The following is a 21,970-nucleotide window of genomic DNA, read 5'->3' on the forward strand; positions in this document are numbered from 1 at the left end:
AAGGAAGCTTTACATGCTTAACTGCTTTTTCACAGTGGCAAGAAAAAAATAATAATTCTGATGAAAACTGAAAGCACTACTGATCAGAAATGAATTATTTTCTGCTTTAATATTACCAATATGGTATTCATTTTCTCTACTGCCAAGTGAGTTATTTTTTCTCTAATCTCTTTGTAGTAAAAATAAATCAACAAAAATTACTCTGGGCCTGTATATTTTGTGTGAATTACAAAGCTATTAACAGCAAAATATTAATAATTAGATATACACACCTATTCTAATAAAAACTAGCCACTGAGGATTGAAGCTTGTTTCCTCAGACATAGTATTTTATGATTGGCTTAAACAGTTGACCCCTTGAACAACGTGGCTTTGAATTACTTGGTTCTACTCACAAGCAAATTGTTTTGAACCAAAAAAAATCTTGGAATGCAAAATCCATGTACACAGTGGGCCAACTTTTCGTATACACAGGTGGACTTCAGTATTGTGCAGGGTTGGGTATATACAAGGGTCCTGGAACCAAACCCCCATGTATACTGAGGGACAACTGTAATTAAAATTGTGGTGAAGAGTTTATGCCTGCTTTTAAAAACTGCATATCTGATTAGGAATACTGGACTTTTCTAACAGGCCTACCTAACTTGAATAACAAAGTAATAAAGTATAATCATCACTGGTAGAATATATTTACTTACCATGCTAAAAATGCTAAAACATGGCTATTACCAATTCTTAGGTATTTGAAAACCATACACCATTCCACTATTTTCTGTGGGTGTTCAATTCACAGAAGCAGTTTATTATCAATTAAGAATTAGAAGATCTGAGCTCAAAAAATAACTCTGCCACACGCAACTCTTAAAAACACTGGCACTCACTTTATTAAGATGTAAAAGGAGCGGTAATCCAGTATTCTGCATTGCAAAGTATATTGGATTCTTTTCTTTTTTTTTTTTTTTGAGACAGAGTCTCACTCTGTCACCCAGGCTGGAGTGCAATGGCATGGTCTCGGCTCACTGCAATCTCTGCTTCCTGGGTTCAAGCAACTCTCCCGCCTCAGCCTCCTAAGTAGCTGGTACCACAGGCACATGCCACCACACCTGGCTGATGTTTGTATTTTTAGTAAAGATAGGGTTTCACTGTGTTGGCCAGCTGGTCTTGCTCCTGACTTCGTGATCTACCTGCCTTGGCCTCCCAAAGTTCTGGGATTACAGGCATGAGCCACCCTACCCAGCCTGGATTCTATTTTTTAGATTCATTTGTTGGAGCTACAAATGAAATCATCAAAAGAGAGACGGATGCTAATAGGAGAGACTAGAGTGAGTTACCAATTTTGCTAGTAGATAACGTTTCACACCCTAAAAACTACAAATAACCACTACAAAGTTCTTCATAACATAGAATAATCTAAAAACCACAACTCAATCTTTAGAGCTAAGAATAAATCATGTGAAACCTGTAACATTTTATTTGTTAAAAATGAACAGCTTCAGAATAGATCTAAATGTAACTTTTCCAAAAAACACCAAAAAGTACAGTGTAAAGCACCTCCTCATTAAATACAAACTTCCGTTTTGTGATGCACTGCATCAATGTTTTGCATATACCTTGATGCAAAGAAAATTTTAAGTTGCATCCTGTTTTTTAAAAAAACCAAAACTTAAGAACTGAACAAGGATTACAACCACATTCCAATAAAGAAAATTTTCCTTCAACAAAGCATATTGTTTTGTTTATATACATGTGACCACCAAGAGTTTTAATTTAGTTGTACCAAAGGCAAAACATTATACTTAAAATTAAATTACAGATGCATGAAGAATAAAAGTTTAATATACCAAAGACAATTTGTTATTTGATGCACTCAATGTCAGTATTTGGGGCAATTTTTAAGGTTTTCCCAAAAAATGGCATGAATAGCTCTATACAATAGGTAAGAACAGGAAAATGAAAACACTTTTATACCATATTTTCACAAACCGTTCTAAAGACAGCAAACTCGAGCTCAGCTGCTTTTCCTTGCTTTAAAATAAGCTACCAGTAATTCTAAATCAGACTAAAATGTACTGTTCCTAGACCAAATACAGGCATTCATACTTGCAAAAATGTTTTGCAATGAGTTCTTGGCCTATATGAAAAGCATCAAATAGCTAAGGAGAGACTAGAATTTATTTTCAAATTCTGTGACTGACTTCCAATAATCACTTATCAGTACAAGTACCAGCAAAATATCAGATATTAAGGATCAGATTTAATTCTTTGGTATAAGCGTGAAAACTGTTACTGATAGCTTTCCATGGCTAGCATAAATCATTAAGTAACTCAAGAAGCATGAGAGGCAACAATGAAGTCTAGTATACAATGCAAGGCAGGCCAAGAACGATGTTTGTTTTACAGGAAAAGTCAACACTAACAATCTACTCCTGAGAAACTAACACCTATTTAGATGTTTTTAACATAATGGCAAACTAAAACGTCAAGCTTCAAAATGACCAAACTTGTAAGGTATAGCTGGAAGATTTTGCTGCATTTGGCATTATACCGTAATTTACAGTATACAAGATCTGAGGACTCAGTACTATCTTGGCACAGACTCACTTCTCCCACTCCCTCAGAGGTGGCAGGTGGCGGGGTGGTGGGGGAGGGCCTTTGCTCCCCATAAATGCCTGAACTTTAATTTATACCATGTAAGAAATCAGTGAAAGGTAAACAACAAGGTTAATGTAACTCTATTATAAATTTTGCATTTTTTCTGTGACATATACAAGTATATTTTTGTTTTTGGAGCTATAAATTATTTAATTTTGCAATCTTCAAAGCTCATAAATTTCAACTTTTCAAATAAGAAATGTTAACTTCAAATAAGAAGTCGAAGACTTTATGGCTATTAATTTTACTATCAAAATATCCAAGGGACTCAATTCAATGTAATAGTTATAATTCTTCTAAATATCATTTGAATACTTTGTGGACACTAGACTCAAGACTATGCTAAATCCAAACAGTACACCTATACTGGGTTTTGAAGTTTTTCATCTCAACTACCTGTCCTTCAACTTGCTACTTACTTCCTCTCATGCCTTCGTTTATTAAACACAAACTGTCATTTTTAAAAACTGGATCTTCTCCTCCAAGGCCCTATCAGATAACCTTGTAAATATGCATTTATAGCCTTTAACACCAACATTTTAAACTGAGACTAGTACCTAGAGTCACATTTCTTGTTAAAAGTTCAGCACTAAAGCTGTATAATTCCAGGGGATTACACTGTCTGAAAAATGAACCAAGTTCTAGATATTCCCATAAATCTTAAAACCCAAAACTGGAATTCTAATACATTTTTTTTTGTATCTCTAATGAAGAAAAGGCAACTGTACTGACTACATCAACACTATTAAAGGGTAAGTGACAGCAACAAAGGGACCTACTCATGTTTCTGAAGACCAAGATTTACCATGACAAAATCTAAAATATGGGCAAAGGTGATGAGATCCTGAATACCACTATCATAAAAAAATCAATTTCTATCTTTCTGTCTTCCTTCTGCTGCATGAGGAACCAAAGAAGTCAAACAGATGATTGTTCTGTCTGAGCCAACCATGAAATCTTCAAGAACAGATAGGTATAATCCCTATTATTCTTTCAGGGCATTATTTTATACGTTAAAAAAAAAAACTTCAAAAATAAAAATAAGAGTTATTTAGCCTTGTGAATATTTTGAAGTAAAGTTTCTTGAATTTCTGTGATGAACTCTTCAAGCAATTCAACTTTTCAGAGTCATCTCTCAAAAGTTCCTTTGACATGGGACCTATCCCACGGTTACAAAGCGGCTTCCCCCTTTGTTGTATGTGAGAGTGGCTCTTTGTTCCTTCAGGATCCCAAACCGCTCGTTCAACGTCATCCCTGTCTAGAGAAAAGAAAAAAACAAAAACAACAACAAAGCAACAATTAACAATTTTACTGAAAGCCATATTTGCTTTGGAACAATAATGTGATCTTATGATTAATTAAAAGTAACGACAACTAACATTTTACTATTATGTGTATGACCTCATATAAAGCCTACATTATATACTATATAAAACACACATATGCTATAATGCCTAGAAGTCATACACCCAAAGCCCCTATCTGAATTATTTTCAGGCTCTGTAAACACTGCCACCAACTCATGATGTCACTGATAAAATAACTCTTCAGACCTGTAAATATTTTATAGCAAATTCTCTTGGATTACGGTGAGTTCAACACAGAAATTCAAATTCAAATGAAAATCTGTTTTTTTAATTAACAACAGCATCTATAAACTATACCATTTCTGGAAAAAATAATAGTAACAAAATAAAAATAAGCAAAACAAATTTGGTCAAATTTTTTTTTTCTTATTTTTTTATTGAGAGAGTCTGTCTGTCACCCAGGCTGGAGTGTAGTGGTGCAATCTCAGGTCATTGCAACCTCCACCTCCTGGGTTCAAGCAGTTCTCCCACCTCAGCCTCCCGAGTAGCTGGGATTACAGGCACGTGCCACCACACCCAGCTAATATGTTTTATTTTTAGTACAGACCGGGATTTTCCATGTTGACCAGGCTGGTCTCAAACTCCTGACCCCAAGTGATCCACCCATGTTGGCCTCCCAAAGTGCTGGGATTACAGGTGTGAGCCAGCGCACCAGGCCAATTTGGTGAAATTTCTATCCATCCTTCGTATCTTCAATTTCACATTATTTCAAGGAATACCAAAAAACCATCTGACAAAATCGAATACCTATTCATGATAAAAATTCTCAGCATATCGGGAATAGAAGGAAGTTTCCTCAATCTGACAAAGAGAATCTATTTAAAAAAAAAAAAAGAAAAGAAAAAAAGAAACTGGGCCAGGCATGGTGGCTCATTCCCGTAATCCCAGCACTTTGGGAGCCTGAGGCAGGCGGATCAAAAGGTCAGGAGTTCAAGGCCAGCCAGGCCAGTATGGTGAAACCCTGTCTCTACTAAAAATACAAAAAACTTAGCCGGGTGTGGTGGCGCATGCCTGTAATCTCAGCTACTCAGGAGACTGAGGCAGGATAATTGCTTGAACCCAGGAGGCAGAGATTGCAGTCAGCCAAGATCACGCCACTGCACTCCAGCCTGGGTGACAGAGCAAGACTCCATCTCAAAAAAGAAGGAAAAAAAAAAAAAAAAATATATATATATATATATATATATATATATATATATATATATATATATATATATATGGCTAATATCATACTAAATGGTGACATATCTATTGCCTTCTCATCAGGCTTTGGAACAAGGCACGCATACAAGTATACATCTTAACCACTTCTACTCAACATTGGACTGGAGGTCCTAGCCATTGTAACAAAGCAAGAAAAGGTTTAAGGATTGGAAACGAATTAGGAGAATGAAACGATTGTTTACACAGAAAATCCCAAGCTGGGCAGCCACAGAAGGCAGGCAGATGGCTTGAGCTTAGGCGTTCAAGACCGGCCTGGGAAATGTAGTGAAACCCTATCTGAAATCCTGTCTCCACAAAAAATATAAAAATTAACCAAGTGTGGTGTGTGTGCCTGCATCCCCAGGCGTGGTGGTGTGTGTACCTGTACCCCCAGGCGTGGTGGTGTGTGCCTGTATCCCCAGGCGTGGTGGTGTGTGTCTGTATCCCCATGTGTGGTGGTGTGTGCCTGTATCCCCAGGCGTGGTGGTGTGTGCCTGTATCCCCAGGCGTGGTGGTGTGTGCCTGTATCCCGAGGTGTGGTGGTGTGTGCCTGTATCCCCAGGTGTGGTGGTGTGTGCCTGTATCCCCAGGTGTGGTGGTGTGTGGCTGCATCCCCAGGTGTGGTGGTGTGTCCCTGTACCCCCAGGTGTGGTGGTGTGTGCGCCTGTATCCCCAGGCCTGGTGGTGTGTGCCTGCATCCCCAGGCGTGGTGTGTGTCCCTGTATCCCCATGTGTGGTGGTGTGTGCCCTCCCCAGGTGTGGTGGTGTGTCCCTGTATCCCCAGGCGTGGTGGTGTGTCCCTGTATCCCCAGGCGTGGTGGTGTGTGCGCCTGTATCCCCAGGCGTGGTGGTGTGTGCGCCTGTATCCCCAGGCGTGGTGGTGTGTGCGCCTGTATCCCCAGGCGTGGTGGTGTGTGCGCCTGCATCCCCAGGCGTGGTGGTGTGTGCGCCTGTATCCCCAGGCGTGGTGGTGTGTGCCTGCATCCCCAGGCGTGGTGGTGTGTGCCTGCATCCCCAGGCGTGGTGGTGTGTGCCTGCATCCCCAGGCGTGGTGTGTGTGCCTGTATCCCCAGGCGTGGTGGTGTGTGCCTGTATCCCCAGGTGTGGTGGTGTGTGCCTGTATCCCCAGGTGTGGTGGTGTGTGCCTGCATCCTCAGGTGTGGTGGTGTGTGCCTGCATCCCCAGGTGTGGTGGTGTGTGCCTGCATCCCCAGGTGTGGTGGTGTGTGCCTGTATCCCCAGCTACCCAGGAGGCTGAGGTGGGAGGAAGGATCGTTTGAGCCTGGGAAGTCAAGGCTACAGTGAGCTATGATTATGCCACTGCATTCCAGTCTTGGTGGCAGAGCGAGACCCTGTTTCAAAAAAAAAAAAAAAAAGTCCTAAGGAATCTACAAAGTCAATACAAAAGTAAGTGAATTTAGCAAGATTACAGGATACAAGGTTAATATGGTTAATACAAAATTGTCAATGTGGTTTTTGACTTTTTTTTTTTTTTGGAGATGAGTATTGCTCTGCTGCCCAGGCTGGAGTGAGTGGCACGATCTCAGCTCACTGCCATCTCTGCCCCCTGGGTTCAAGCAATTCTCCTGCCTCAGCCTCCCTAGTAGCTGGGATGACAGGCACCTGCCACCACACCAGGCTAATTTTTGTATTTTTAGTAGAGACAGGATTTCACCATGTTGGCCAGGCTGGTCTCAAACTCCTGACTTTAGGTGATCTGCCCACCTCGGCCTCCCAAAGTGCTGGGAACACAGGCGTGAGCCACCGCGCCTGGTCGGTTTTGACAATTTGTTATTAACCTTGTATCCTGTAATCTTGCTAGATGGCTATAGTCAAACAGCAGATAACAGTGAGTATTGGTGAGGATATAGAGAAATTCAGAACCCTCATAGACGCTGGCGGGAATATAAAGTTGTAGCACAGACTCTTCTAAGGAAAACAGTCCAGCAGTTCCTCAAAAGATTAGATAAAGAGTTACTATAAACCGGCCGGGCGCGGTGGCTCAAGCCTGTAATCCCAGCACTTTGGGAGGCCGAGGCGGGTGGATCACGAGGTCAGGAGATCGAGACTATCCTGGCTAACATGGTGAAACCCCGTCTCTACTAAAAATACAAAAAACTAGCCGGGCGTGGTGACGGGCGCCTGTAGTCCCAGCTACTTGGGAGGCTGAGGGGGGAGAATGGCGTAAACCCGGGAGGCGGAGCTTGCAGTGAGCCGAGATCACGCCACTGCACTCCAGCCTGGGAGACACAGCGAGACTCCGTCTCAAAAAAAAAAAAAAAAAAAAAGGAGTTACTATAAACCGGCCGGGCACGGTGGCTCAAGCCTGTAATCCCAGCACTTTGGGAGGCCGAGACGGGCAGATCACAAGGTCAGGAGATCGAGACCATCCTGGCTAACATGGTGAAACCCCGTCTCTACTAAAAATACAAAAAAAAATCTAGCCGGGTGAGGTGGCGGGCGCCTGTGGACCCAGCTACTTGGAAGGCTGAGGCAGGAGAATGCCGTGAACCCGGGAGGTGGAACTTGCAGTGAGCCGAGATCCGGCCACTGCACTCCAGCCTGGGCGACAGAGCGAGACTCCGTCTCAAAAACAAACAAACAAACAAACAAAAAAAGAGTTACGCCGGGCGCGGTGGCTCAAGCCTGTAATCCCAGCACTTTGGGAGGCTGAGACGGGTGGATCACGAGGTCAGGAGATCGAGACCATCCTGGCTAACACGGTGAAACCCCGTCTCTACTAAGAAATACAAAAAACTAGCCGGGCGAGGTGGCGGGCGCCTGTAGTCCCAGCTACTCGGGAGTCTGAGGGGGGAGAATGGCGTGAACCCGGGAGGCGGAGCTTGCAGTGAGCTGAGATCCGGCCACCGCACTCCAGCCTGGGCTACAGAGCGAGACTCTGTCTCAAAAAAAAAAAAAAAAAAAAGAGTTACTATAAACCTAGCAATTCTACTCCTAGGTATTTACCAGGGAGAAATGAAAACAGATGCTCACACAAAAACTTCTGCGCAAATGCTCAGAGTAGGATTATTCATAGTGTCCGAGGAGTGAAAACACCCAAATACCCATCCAGTAACGAAGGAATAAATAAGATGTGGTATATACATATGATGAACACTGTTCAGCAGGAAAACAAAATTAAATACGGACACAATATAGATGAACCTTGAAAACATTATGCTAAGTGAAACAATTCAGTCACAAATATATACTGTATGATCTGATTTATATGAAATGTCAAAATAGGCAAACTGGCAGACAGAAGTGGGTTAGTGGTTCCCTAGGTTTCAGGGGGCAGTTAGGATACCTTGTTTATAATTCACGATTATAATAAATGTTTTGTTAATTAAAATATTCTCAGCAGATGACCCAAGAAAATACAGAAAATGTTTTTTACCTGTTTTCCGACGCTGTTTATGTCAAACTGTAGGGGAACACCTTTAGGAACTTTCCGGGCGTCACTTTGCTCCCGCTTTGTTAAAAATGAAGGTGCAGCAGTGCGAGTTAATCGTGGTTTCTGAGTTCTATTAGAAAAATATTAAAGTATCAGAGCAGCTTAACAATGAAAGGAAAAATAAATTAATTTGGTACTTAAGACATCCTGTACACATGTTCAAATGTATTAGGGCCATTTTATTTGTGTTTTCAAAAAAACGGTGTCATTGGCTACTCTAGACTAAAATATATCATTGTTCAGAGAATACCTCTTTAAATAGAACTACAAACTTTTCAACAAGTTGGAATGTTTGGTGATTCCTAACTCTTGATCTTCCATTAAAATAAAGCAACCTCTAAAGTCCTAGGCACCCATCCTACACTCTTTTCATTTCAATCATTAAGATGGCTGGATGGCTATGCACTGTGGCTCAGGCCTATAATCCTGGTACTTTGGGAGGCCAAGGCAGGAGGATCGCTTGAGGCCAGGGGTTAGAGATCAGCCTAAGGAACATAGCAAGACCCCACCTATACAAAAAAAATTATAAAATAAATAAAATAAAATTAGCTGGGTGTGGTGGTGCATGCCTATGTTCCCAGCTACTCGGAGGCTGAGGCAGGAGAATTATTGAAGCCCAGGAGTTCGAGGCAGCAGTGAGATATGATGGCACCACTGCACTCCAGCCTGGTCATCAGAGTAGACCTTATCTCTTAAAAAAATCAGAGATGCTTGAATAGAACATAAGCTCCATAAATCGACAACGTTTATAAAGCAATAAATTTAAAGAGAAGGTAGGTCTGTATGGTCTGAAAAATAAAGACATCAAAAATATTACAGGCATTGGGGGAAGAAGTAGCATGTATACTGTCATCTCGTTTATTATTGTACATAAAAATACACATATTGGGTCAGGTGCAGGGCTCTCGCCTGTAATCTCAGCACTTCAGGAGGCCAAGGTGAGAGGACTGCTTGAGTCTAGGAGTTCAAGACCAGTCTGGGCACAAACAAACAAAAAAGCCAGGTGTGGTGGTGGCACCTGCAGCCCCAGCTACTCAGGACTCATGGTGGTGGCACCTGCAGTCCCAACTACTCAGGACTGGGGAGGCTGAGGCAGGAGGATTGCTTGAGCTTGGGAGGTCAAGGCTGCAATAAGCCATGATCATGGCACTATACTCCAGCCTGGGTAACAGAGCCAGACTTTGCCCCCAAAAGAGGGTACATATGATATACATGCACATAATTTTTAAAATATTAAAAAACACTGTTCAACATGGTCATTTAGGGCTGCAGAATCAGGAATCCAGAAAACTCTTCCTTTTAACTTTACATGACACTGTTTCCATATTGTATCACAGGCATTACTTCTGCCTGGTTTATCCTCACTTGGACATCATTCTCTGGGCAGAAGTCTAATACTTTCTTATGATCTTGTGTAATGAGAGGTTATAATTTTTGCAAAAAGAAAGAAACAACTTACACTGGGCATTGAACTGCTCCAGGATTGTCAATAGATACAGTCAAAATCCCTCCATTTGTGGTGGAAGTCCGCCATCTAGTATCAAAAAAAAATAAAATTCACTAAATGTAAGTTGATAAACCCTATGTATATTCAAAATAAAAATAAACATTTTAAAAGCAGCCATTACTTTTTCTTAGCTTGCAAGAAATAAATACCTAAACCCCACCATGACATAATGAATCAACACCTTGGGTGCAGAACTGGGCATCTGAATTTATTAAACATTTTTCAGTGTGATAAATATATACAAATTTTAAAAAATCAAATAGTACAAAAGAAATTCTAATAAAAAGCAACAGTCCCTCACCCCACTATTCTGCTGCTTTCCATTCCTACTCTCCACAGGCAGCACTTCTAACCTTTGTTTTTACTGCTTGCTGGTTACTTCCAATTCACTAAACAAGATGCTTATGTAGTATAAAACCTTGCTGCAGCCGGGCGCAGTGGCTTACACCTGTAATCCCAGCACTGTGGGAGGCCGAGGCAGGTGCATCATGAGGTCAGAAGTTCAAGACCAGCCTGGCCAAGACAGTGAAACCCCATCTCTACTTAAAAAAAAAATACAAAATTAAGCTGGGCATGGTGACGGGCACCTGTAATCCCAGCTACTTGGGAGGCTGAGGCACAGAACTGCTTGAACCCAGGAGGGGGAGGTTGCAGTGAACCGAGATTGCGCCATTGTGCATTCTGGGCAACAGAGCGAGACTCCATCTCAAAATAAAAACTTGCTATGATGAATAGATTTAGTTCATCAAACCATCCTCCAGTTTCCTTACCTACCTTGAAACATTTTGATGGCTGTCACTACTTCCCTGCCTTTGTAACTTAAAATACTTAAGTCTCTGTTTCCTTCAGCAGAATCGCTTGACCCCGCCCCCAGCTCTGTGGGAAAGGACCTCAGAGCCTCTGTTCCTTCCTTCCACCTCTGCCCCTTTGTTTGTGCCTCTCACTTTGTCAGCTCTTCCTTTATATTCACGAGTCAAAATCGGACACTTACATTACATTCTGTTCTCAAATTAACTACGTTGTGCTTTGTCTAACAGGTTGATTCTCAAAGTTCAAAACAAGAAACATTTATATATGATCATGATTATGTAAATATTGTTCACTGCAGAAGCAAAAACGCTACGATTATTCTTTCCTTCCCCATGGTTTCTAATGTCATGACCCCTGTGCTAAAGAATACCACCAGTATCTGTTTCACAGTTTCCTAACACTCCAATTGCTAAAAATCATGCCCCATAGTTTGCATCATATCTGGACCATGACCATGTTTTATAGCCAGCTCTCTGTATCCACAGGTTCTACATCCATGTATTCAATCAATTTCAACCACAGACTGAAAACAATCCATGGATATGGAGGGCCCATTGTAAGGGACTTGAGGATCTGAGGATTTTAATCTCTTCAATGGTCCTGGAACCAATTCCCCTGAGACACAGAAGGCCAACTGTATCTATTTTGTTTTCCAAAAAGTAGCCGTAATTTTAAACAGTTAATCTCAAAACCTAATCACACTGATGGAATTAGTATGTTACAACTCACACTCAGGAGGTGTGATTATAACAGGATAAAATAGATTTTCAAAATTTTTTTTATAGGGCTAAGAAAAAAAGACTGCGAAAAGGAAAACTATTGTTTTTAAAGTTGTACAAATTTTCTAAAAGTTGTACTGAACTTTATTCTATTCGTTCCCTAAATAGGTTCATTTGTATGAAAGCAGTTATAGCCAAAAAAGAAAAAAGAAAAAAAAAGCTGTTTCATTAAAATGGAATAGCCAATAAAAAATAAAAATAATAAAAAACAAGTAATCTACTTGGCACTAAAACTGTTACAATATCGACATGTGAAAACTCAAAAGGATTTTTGGCGAAAATTAACAAAGGACAAAACAGGATTTATTTATTTTAGGTTCAATTTTTAAAATTTTTTTTGGAGACAGTCTCCATAGCCCGAGCTATGCTGCTCAGGCCGGTGTGCAGTGGCGATGCACAGGTGAGATCATGGCACTTCACAGCCTTGAACTCCTGGGCTCGAGCAATTCTCTTGCTTCAGTCTCCCCAACTAGCCGGGACTACAGGTGTGTAGTGCCACTATGCCCGGCTTTCAGGCTCTATTTTATTTTGGGTTTCAATTAATTTCTTCTGGACTGAGGCACATGATAATTTGGGCAGTCAGTATTCTGGGAGTTTTGAAATAACATCTTGAAAAACAAATGGAAACTTACTGACGAGTTCTCTTTGCTACTACATCGTCTAGCAGTTGTTCTGTATTCAACTGGGCCTGAACCTGAAGAGAAAAAAAAAAAGCAGTAGGTCCCACAGAAAGCAGAGGATTGAATCCAAAGAGCGATCCTGCTCTAGAACCTTATAACACAGTGGGGCGTGTGCATGAATGCAGAGAGGCCTGTGCTATTCTGGCAACACTTCCCTGTCGGAATTCCTGTATCAGAACAAGTGGCAAACACAGGTTTATTCCCAAATAACATGGTAAATTATTATAAGACATTGCTATTGAGGGTAAGGACAGGAAACAAAAAACGTACAACAGAAAGAACTAATCTACTGCCATGCTCCTCATATCCTGAACCCAATGCTGCCTGTGACTGAGGCTTTTACTGAAGGTGGCTGCTCAGGATCCTCTTTGGGTTAAAAAAAATAAAACAAAACAAAACAAAACAAAAAAACACTGCCACAGTTTTTAAATACCTTCAGGCCTCTTCTGAAAAGAAAAGTTGCCTGACGAGTATCTTTCTGATGATTTAATTTATTTCCACTCCTGGTAAAATTAGCTGGAATGTTATTTCTGCAACAAAAACACATATGCCATGCTAAGCCATTTAACTACTTTCAAACGTCTTGAGGAAAAATAAGCAAAAATAGTTAAATTCATAGGCTGAAAACATGAGGTGCAAGTAACAAACAACTCTGAATTATTTCCTTATTAACATGAAGCTACTGAGATTTGATTAACAAATACCTCCCTCCGAAGCACAGCACATAACCACCTGTTAATTTCGAACCACTTTATCGTCCAAATATTCAATCCTCTAACATTTCATATATCTTCTGAAGACAATAATAATCACACTTTTAGTGCTATTTCCTATATCTGGTGAAAACGTAACTTCACAATTTACAGGATTAGTACAAAGAAAAACTACACACAGGCCAAACTGAAGACCTAAAATAAACTGAAGACCAAAAATAAAGACAAAGGTTTGAAAAATAACATCTCCTCCTCCAGCTTTCTCTTCCTTCCTCACTCAGAAACTGTTATGTATTAACATAAACCATAAAGGCCAGGCATTATGGCTCACACCTGTAATCCCAGCATTTTGGGAGGTTGAGGGGAGTGGATCACTTGAGGTCAGGAGTTTGAGACCAGCCTGGGCAACATGGTGAAATCCTGTCTCTACTAAAAACACAAAAGCTAGCCAGCCTTGGTGGCACGCGCCTGTAGTCCCAGCTACTCAGGAGGCTGAAGCATGAGAATTGCTTGAATCAGGGAAGCAGAGGCTGCAGTGGGCCGAGATCACGCCACTGCACTCCAGCCCAGCGACAGACTTCATCTCAAAAAATAAATAAACCACAGAAAAACTTATACTCTTCTGTTTCTTGTTCTTTCATGCACAGAACAATGCTGTTAATTATGTTTGACTTTCACCAATTCTTTTTTCTTTTTTTAATTTTACTTTAAGTTCCGAGACACATGTGCTGAACACGCAGGTTTCTTACGTAGGTAGATATGCGCCATGGTGGTTTGCTGCACCTAATTTCTTGGTTTCTATAGGAAGCTGGTGAAGTATGAAAAATTAAAATTTCATATTTATGCAATATTCAATGCTCTAATATTCCATGTCTTCAACTGATCTATTGATGAATATGAAACACTTTACAAACAAGTGTTCAATAGATTCCTTAGTCTTACCTCCAATCTTTCAGAGATTCAAGTTCAAAATTTCCCTAGCTAACCCAATTAACATGTAAGTCTCATGTAAATGATGGGTTCTTATTTGAGAAGGTACCTTATTATCAAGTGATTCCCAAAAGATGATGGTTAAAACTGCAATTCCAGCCATTACATTTTTTGTTTTGTTTTTTATTTTTTATTTTGTTTTAGACAGTTTCACTGTTACCCAGGCTGGAGTGCAGTGGCACGATCTTGACTCACCGCAATCTCTGCCTCCCAGGTTTAAGCGATTCTCCTGCCTCAGCCTCCCAAATAGCTGGAACTACAGGCATGAACCACCATGTCCAGCTAATTTTTATATTTTTAGTAGAGATGGGGTTTCACCATGTTGGCCAGGCTGGTCTCGAACTCCTGGCCTCAGGTGATCTACACGCCATGGCCTCCCAAAGTGCTGCGAATACAAGCATGAGCCACTGTGCCCAGCCACTGCATTTTTAAAAAACTCCATTCCAGGTTTTGTTTGCTGAATAATCTTCCACGAGAGATAAATAAATAGTACTTGAAACCGAATAAGGAAACTTCACACCTCATTAACTTCATCTACTTTGTCCTTACAGAGAACAGAATGCCGTAACAACAGATCATAATTTTTCTTTTTTTTTCAGAGATGGGGGTCTCACTATGTTGCCCAGGTTAGCCCTGAATCCTGGGCTCATGTGATCCTTCTGCCTCAGCCTCTTAAGTAGCTGGGACCACAGGCACATGCCACTGTGCCCAGCTCACAGGCCATAATTTTTGGTTTTTATTATTCAACTTAGTATAAAAATAATTTCAGTTTAACAAGTGTTCATCAAGAATTCCTCCTTTCTAGTTTGATTTTTCCACAAATAACATACATTGTGATTCAGTGTTCTAGTAAGGGCCATCCAGACTGAGTAACAAATTGAGCTTTCAGAATTCCCAATTTTGAATAATTCCCACTGAGATGTTAAGAGTTCTACCAGGGCTGGGCACAGTGGCACATGCCTGTAATCCCAGCACTTTAGGAGGCTGATGTGGGAGGATCACTTGAGTCCGGGTGGGGGTTGAGGCTCCAGTGAGCAGTGATGGCGCCACTGCACTCCAGCCTCAGCAATAGAGCGAGAAGACCCTGTCTCAAAAAACAGGAAAAAAAAAAAAGAGAGAGAGTTCTACTAAAGTGATCAGCTTTTGCAATTTTATTCCATGTGTCAAAGAGGTAAAGAAGCAGAGTGATGCTTTTTAAAAAGCTGATATTGGTTAAATTCATCAGTAAGAATTCATCTAATAAACGAGCTATTACTGGATACATCCATGTGGATGCTCAGATAGACATCCCAAACATCTGTCTTGAAAATGACCAGATAACTAAAAAAATCACTGCAAATCTATTCTTCACACCACTTAATGCAAGAAGTGTTTTTTAATGCAAAATAACACATCATCATATTTGAGTACTTACTTTCTGTTTAGCTGGTTAGGTCTCTTGAGAACTGCCACTGGTTTCCTCTGCCCTTCATTTTGTCTCAGAAGGTTTGCCTTCCTTTTTAACACTGGAAAATATTGTTCTATATTCTATCAGAAGGCAAGAAACTATGTTAATCAAATTGCATTTTTCTATATACCCTACTACAATAAACATTTCTGATGCAGAATGAACAGGGATTGACAACAGCTTGAATGTGTAGATAAGGGAGATGGAGAAACAGCTTGAAAATTTACAGCCTAAGCGATTGCAAAGATGAAAACCCCACATTATATTTAAAATATGTGAGGTACTCACGGGACCCACAGGTGATGGGGAATTGTGGCTCCGCAACTCAAGAGAAGAATCAGAGGGCCAGAGATATAAATTAGGGAATAATTTATATAAACATGATTTTTGATACTAATAGATTTTAAAAAGCCAAGTTCCAAAACAAATGCCGAAAACAAGAAAAAGCGGGGAAGTCATGACAGCAAAGGAGCTGGAATAGACATGGTCAGAGGCAAAAAGTACCATAAAAAACAAAAGCACATGAAACACCCTCTTTTTCTTCCTCCACATATGTAAATTAAATCCACCATTAAAGCCTAATTCAGATATTCATATTGTCCATAAAGACTTCTTGAAAGTTCTTGACAAACACGAACCTTATCTTATACTTTATCTGGATTCTTCTATTAAGTATATGAGAATTACTTCATAAATATCCACTGACTGACTCACATTAAAAAGTCTTAATTTGGTCAGGCACGGCGGCTCACGCCTTTAATCCCCGCACTTTGGGAGGCTGAGGCAGGTGGATCACGAGGTCAGGAGTTTGAGACCAGCCTGGCCAACATGGTGAAACCCCATCTCTACTAAAAATACAAAAATTAGCCAGTCATGGTGGCACACACATGTAGTCCCAGCTACTCGGGAGGCTGAGGCAGGAGAATTTCCTGAACCCAGGAGGCGGAGGTTGCAGTGAGCCAAGATTGCACCACTGCACTCCAGCCTGGGCGACAGAGTGAGACTCTATCCCCCCCCCAAAAAAACCTCAATTTTCGGCCAGGCATGGTGGCTCACGCCTGTAATACCAGCATTTTGGGAGGCAGAGGCGGGCAGATCACTTGAGGTCAGGAGTTTAAGACTAGCCTGGCCAACATGGTGAAACCCCATCTCTACTAAAAATACAAAAATTAGCCAGGCATGGTGGCACACACCTGTAATCCCAGCTACTCAGAAGGCTGAGCCAAGATCACGTCACTGCACTCCAGTTGGGTAACAGAGCAAGGCTCTATCTACATATAAAAAACAAAAAACAAACAAACAAAAAACTTACTTATATTTGAGAATGTGGAAATTTAGGTATTCTTTATGAATGGCAGTGATTTTTATTCAGATATTAAATTTGATATATCAGTCCCAAAGTACTATATAAAAACAAATAAAATTTTCTGTTAAGCTTATTCACAGAAATGTTAGTACAAATAATGGAAAAGGACATCTAATCCAGGATTAAGCCATCATCCTACCTTGTCACTTAGAGGTGGACGATTCATAGGACTAATTCCTTTTCGAATTCCAGTTGTTTTCCTAGCTGCGAGGCCAGTGATAACTCCATTAGGACGTCTCTTTCCAGGCATGACTCTTCCTCTACGATTCAGACTAGTCTTACCAAAACCTAGAGGAAGCAAAAAGAGAAGAAAATGTCAATTTAACAATTCAGCTGGGAGGGTCACAGGATATTCTATTTTCCAAGGAAGGGGGAAGTTATGAACCTTTATTATGTTATGATTTATGTTTTTTAAATGACATAAGATATGTCATTTTAAAGCAATCTGTTGCATTGGGAAGGGTTCTGTGGCTATACCGGACTGTAAATAACTAGAGGATTCGCACATGTGGCCATACTCTTTCGTCATTAGTTTCTCAACAAACAGGACAGTCCACAGAGTCTTTACCTGTGCAGTAGGGTCGATACTAACCATCTGTGGTTACTACTGAGTACCTGAAGTTAAGTACTAGTCTGAATCGAGATATTTCAAGGTAAAATATTTCACTGATGATTTTATATAAATCATATAGTGAAATATTTTAGAGATACTCAGCGAAGTAAAATATATTCATATGTGCTCAATCTTTATTGAACAGTGCTGATCTAGAGTGAAATCACTATCTCATTTCCAATTTACTTATGACAACATATTGCCATCTGGCTTCACTTTCAGCCCTACTCCATTCAAATCGCTTTTGCTAAAGTCGCCAGTGCCAATAGACACATTTTAATCTGCGGCATGTGACATTACCAACTTTGGTTTTCCATTATATATCTTACCTATTTAAATACTTTTTCTAGGCTGGGCACAGTGGCTCATGCCTGTAATCCCAGCACTTGGGAGGCCGAGGCAAGAGGATCCCTTGAGCTCAGGAATTCAAGACCAGCCTGGGCAACACAGTGAGGCCTCACCTCTAAAAATTAGTTGGGCATGGTAGCACACGCCTATAGTCCCAGCTACTTAGGAGGCTGGGGTGAGAGGATTGCTTGAGTCCAGGAGCTCTAGGCTGCAACAGAGTGAGACCCTGTCTCCAAAAAATAAATACATTTAAAAATAAATAAATATATAAATAAATAAGTAAATACTTTTTTCTAGTTAAAAAAAAAATAGGGGCCGGGTGTGGTGACTCACGCCTGTAATCCCAGCACTCTGGGAGGCCGAGGAGGGTGAATCACGAAGTCGGGAGATCAAGACCATCCTGGCTAACACTGTGAAACCCGTTTCTACTAAAAATACACAAAATTAGCTGGGCGTGGTGGCACGCACCTGTAGTCCCAGGTAATAGGGAGGCTGAGGCAGGAGGATCACTTGAGTTTGGGAAGCAGAGGTTACAGTGAGCTGAGATCACACTGTATTCCAGCCTAGGGTGACAGAGCAAGATCCTGTCTCACACACACACACACACACACACACACACACACACACACCCCCTGTCTCAAACACACACACACCCCTATATTGTGAAAATATTATCCCATGTTTTTGATATCCTTTTATTGAATTACTTTTTAATATGCCATACTTGATCCAACCAACTTTAGAGTAATCATTTCAGTTAGTTCTAATTATAAATAATATCACAATGGAACCATAGATATATTTTTAAATACATCCACGATTATTTTCTGAAGATGTGAGTTTCTAGAAGGTGAAATGTTAGTTAAACAGTAAAGCAAACTCTTTTTTTTTTTCTTTGAGACGGAGTTTCACTCTGTCGCCCAGGCTGGAGTGCAATGGCGTGATCTCGGCTCACTGCAACCTCCACCTCCCAGGTTCAAACAATTCTCCTGCCTCAGCCTCCCTAGTAGCTGGGATTACAGGCACACACCACCACACCCAGTTATATTTTTGTATTTTTAGTAGAGACGGGGTTTCACCATGTTGGTCAGGCTGGTCTCAAACTCCTGACCTCAGGTGATCTGCCTGCCTTGACTTCCCAAAGTGCTGGAGTTACAGGCGTGAGCCACCACAGCTGGCTTAAAGTTTTTCGTTTTTAAATCAAATTATTGCTGCCCTACGTGTGGTTTCCTTCTGAAATTGCAACCAGATGAAGATTAAACCATATTGGGAAAAACTGTACATTAAAACTAATTCCAATATAGAATCACTTGCTATTTGTGTTAAATAACATGACAGCTACCCTTCACTGTCCTAGGCACTGTGCTGAGTACCCTAATTCGTACGGTAAGCTGAGCTGAGCGCTGTAATTCGTATGATAATCTGAGCTGAGCACTGTAATTTGTATGAAAATCTGAGCTGAGCACTATAATTCCTATGATAATCTGATAAGACTGATGCTAAAGATCTTTCTTGAGAAAGGAAGAAATGGGAAAATATTCCAAAAGAACGAGTGAGTTTGTAGGGCAAAAAGAAAAGATTAAAAGGAGGAGGAACCCATTATTATACCGAAATTTCAGGACTAGATGAGAAAGACTGACAAGAGTCTCTCATAAATAGCAATCAAATGGATTAAAACAAGATCTTAAGTATGAAATAAGGTTGGGTACCGCAGCTCACGCCTGTAATTCCAACACTTAGTGAGGATGAGGCTGGTGGATCATTTGAGGTCAGAAGTTCGAGACCAGCCTGGCCAACATGGTAAAACCTCGTCTCTACTAGAAATACAAAAATTAGCTGCCAGGCGTGGTGGCGGCGCCTGTAATCCCAGCTACTCAGGAGGCTGAGGCATGAGAATCGCTTGAACCCGGGAGGCGGAGGTTGCAGTGAGCCAAGATCGCACTACGACACTCCAGCCTGGGCGATGGAGCAAGACTCCATCTCAAAAAACAAAAAATAAAATAAAATAAAATAAACAAGTATGGAATAGATCTCTATCCCTTGGCGCTATTTCTATTGATAGTACAGTACATTGTTCCCATACTTATCAATCTTTCTACTGTCTTTTTTTTTCTCTTATCCATGGTGTTGCCTTTTTTGGTTTGCTTTTTTTGAGATAGAGTCTCGCTTTGTCATCCAGGCTGGAGTGCAGTGGCCGGATCTCAGCTCACTGCAAGCTCCGCCTCCCAGGTTCAAGAGATTCTCCTGCCTCAGCATCCCAAGTAGCTGGGACTACAGGTGCCACCACCACACCCAGCTAATTTTTGTATTTTTAGTAGAGATAGGATTTCACTATGTTGGCCAGGCTGGTCTTGAATTCCTGACCTCGTGATCCACCCACCTCGGTTTCCCAAAGTTCTGGGATTACTGGCATGAGCCATGGCGCCTGACCTCCTCCTCTACTTTCTGATCAGGCCTATATGATTCGTTCTCCCACCTTTCTACCTTTGAACAAACTTCATTAGCTGTATGTTTTAGCAATGATTGTATTTTTCACCCTTTCATTGTCACATTACATAAAGCAAGAAAGATCTATACATACTGCCCCAATTATCTCCCCTCCCCTCTTATGCTCTGTGACTGTCTTATATTCTAAAAAGCACTATGAAGGGGTACTAAAGACATCATCCAATGCAACAGTCTTTTCTTAGTTTTCATTCATTTAGCCTCTCTGCAGCATTCCAGAGTACCCACATTCTCAATGTACTTCAACTACCACCCTTTATGAAGACCTTTCTGCATTTTCAGCTCCACCAGAGCAGTAGTTTAATACTAGTTAGGTATCAGAATCATCCATGAAGCTTAAAAAAAGTTCCCTACCTCTACAGGTTCCGGTTCAGTAGAAATAAAGTACAGCCAGAGCATCTATTTCATAAAGCTCCACAGGTACAACCACGGTTGATAACAACTAAAACTAGAGAAAGACATTTTCATCTTTCTTTTAAATCCCAAGACTAATCTATTCATGAGTTTCCTTCCACATACATCATATGCCTCAATAATTTCAGGAGCCTTACCGTCTAAATAAAGATTTGAGGGATTTTCTGGGAACTGTCACATCCTAGGGTATATGTAATCATATTATTGGCTCCTTTCCAAAGCAATATACAAATATTCCCAACTCTTCTACTTCTAATAAGAACAGCATTCTCAAACTTTTCAGTCTCGGTACCTCTTTACACTCTTTCTTTTTTTTTTGTAGAGACGGGGTCTCCCTATGTTGCCCACGCTGGTCCTGAAGTCCTTGGCTTAAGCAATCCTCCTGCTTTGGCCTCCCAAAGTGCTGGGATTACAAGCACGAACCTCTTCATATGCTTAAAAATTGAGGACTCCAAAGTTTTTGTTTCTGTGGGTTTTATTTACTGCAATTAAAATAAAACCTTTTTTTTTTTTTTTTTTATAGACAACAGTCTCACTCTGTCGCCCAGGCTAGAGTGCAATGGCATGATCTCAGCTCACTGCAACCTCCGCCTCCCCAGTTCAAGCATTTCTCCTGCCTCAGCCTCCTGAGGAGCTGGGATTACAGGCGTGCGCCACCACACCCGGCTAACTGCTGTATTTTTAGTAGAGACGAAGTTTCACCATGTTGGTCAGGCTGGTCTCAAACTCCTGACTTCAGGTGATCCACCCACCTCGGGCTCCCAAAGTGCTGGGATTACAGGGGTGAGCCACCACACCTGGCCATAATAAAAACTATTAATAAGATAGTTAAAAACCATTTCACTTAATAATAATAAACTCATTACACATAGGGTACACACCTCTTTTTAAATGAAAAATAACAAATTTTAACTTTTATTTTAAGGTTGGGGTACATGTGCAGGATGTGCAGGTTTGTTACATACGTAAACATGTATCACAGGGGTTTGCTGTACAGATTATTCCATCACTGAGGTATTAAGCCTGGTATCCATTAGTTGTTTGTGTGTGTGTGTGTGTGTGTGTGTGTGTGTGTGTGTGTTTTGGAGACAGAGTCTTGTTCTGTCTCTCAGGATGGAGTGCA

At 40.9% G+C, this 21,970-nt stretch overlaps 1 protein-coding gene across 4 annotated transcripts in view; it reads right to left on the reverse strand.

The window, feature by feature from the left end:
* Window positions 1–1,448: 1,448 nt before the first annotated feature.
* The window catches only part of LOC105470759 (forty-two-three domain containing 1), a 32,428-nt gene continuing 11,906 nt past the window's right edge, over window positions 1,449–21,970 (reverse strand). For 3 of the 4 annotated variants that reach the window (XM_011722963.3, XM_071090542.1, XM_011722964.3), the window contains exons 3-9: window positions 17,107–17,255; window positions 15,569–15,681; window positions 12,885–12,981; window positions 12,404–12,465; window positions 10,135–10,209; window positions 8,619–8,745; window positions 1,449–3,910 (exon numbers count right to left, since the gene is read on the reverse strand). In XM_011722963.3, coding sequence (XP_011721265.1) covers window positions 3,812–3,910; window positions 8,619–8,745; window positions 10,135–10,209; window positions 12,404–12,465; window positions 12,885–12,981; window positions 15,569–15,681; window positions 17,107–17,255 — 722 coding nt within the window. In that variant the 3' untranslated portion in view covers window positions 1,449–3,811. The remainder of the gene's footprint in view (window positions 3,911–8,618; window positions 8,746–10,134; window positions 10,210–12,403; window positions 12,466–12,884; window positions 12,982–15,568; window positions 15,682–17,106; window positions 17,256–21,970) is intronic. The other variant, XM_011722965.2, reaches the window with a different exon arrangement.

Source organism: Macaca nemestrina, chromosome 2 (genome assembly GCF_043159975.1).
Source record: "Macaca nemestrina isolate mMacNem1 chromosome 2, mMacNem.hap1, whole genome shotgun sequence".
Lineage (NCBI taxonomy): Eukaryota > Metazoa > Chordata > Mammalia > Primates > Cercopithecidae > Macaca > Macaca nemestrina.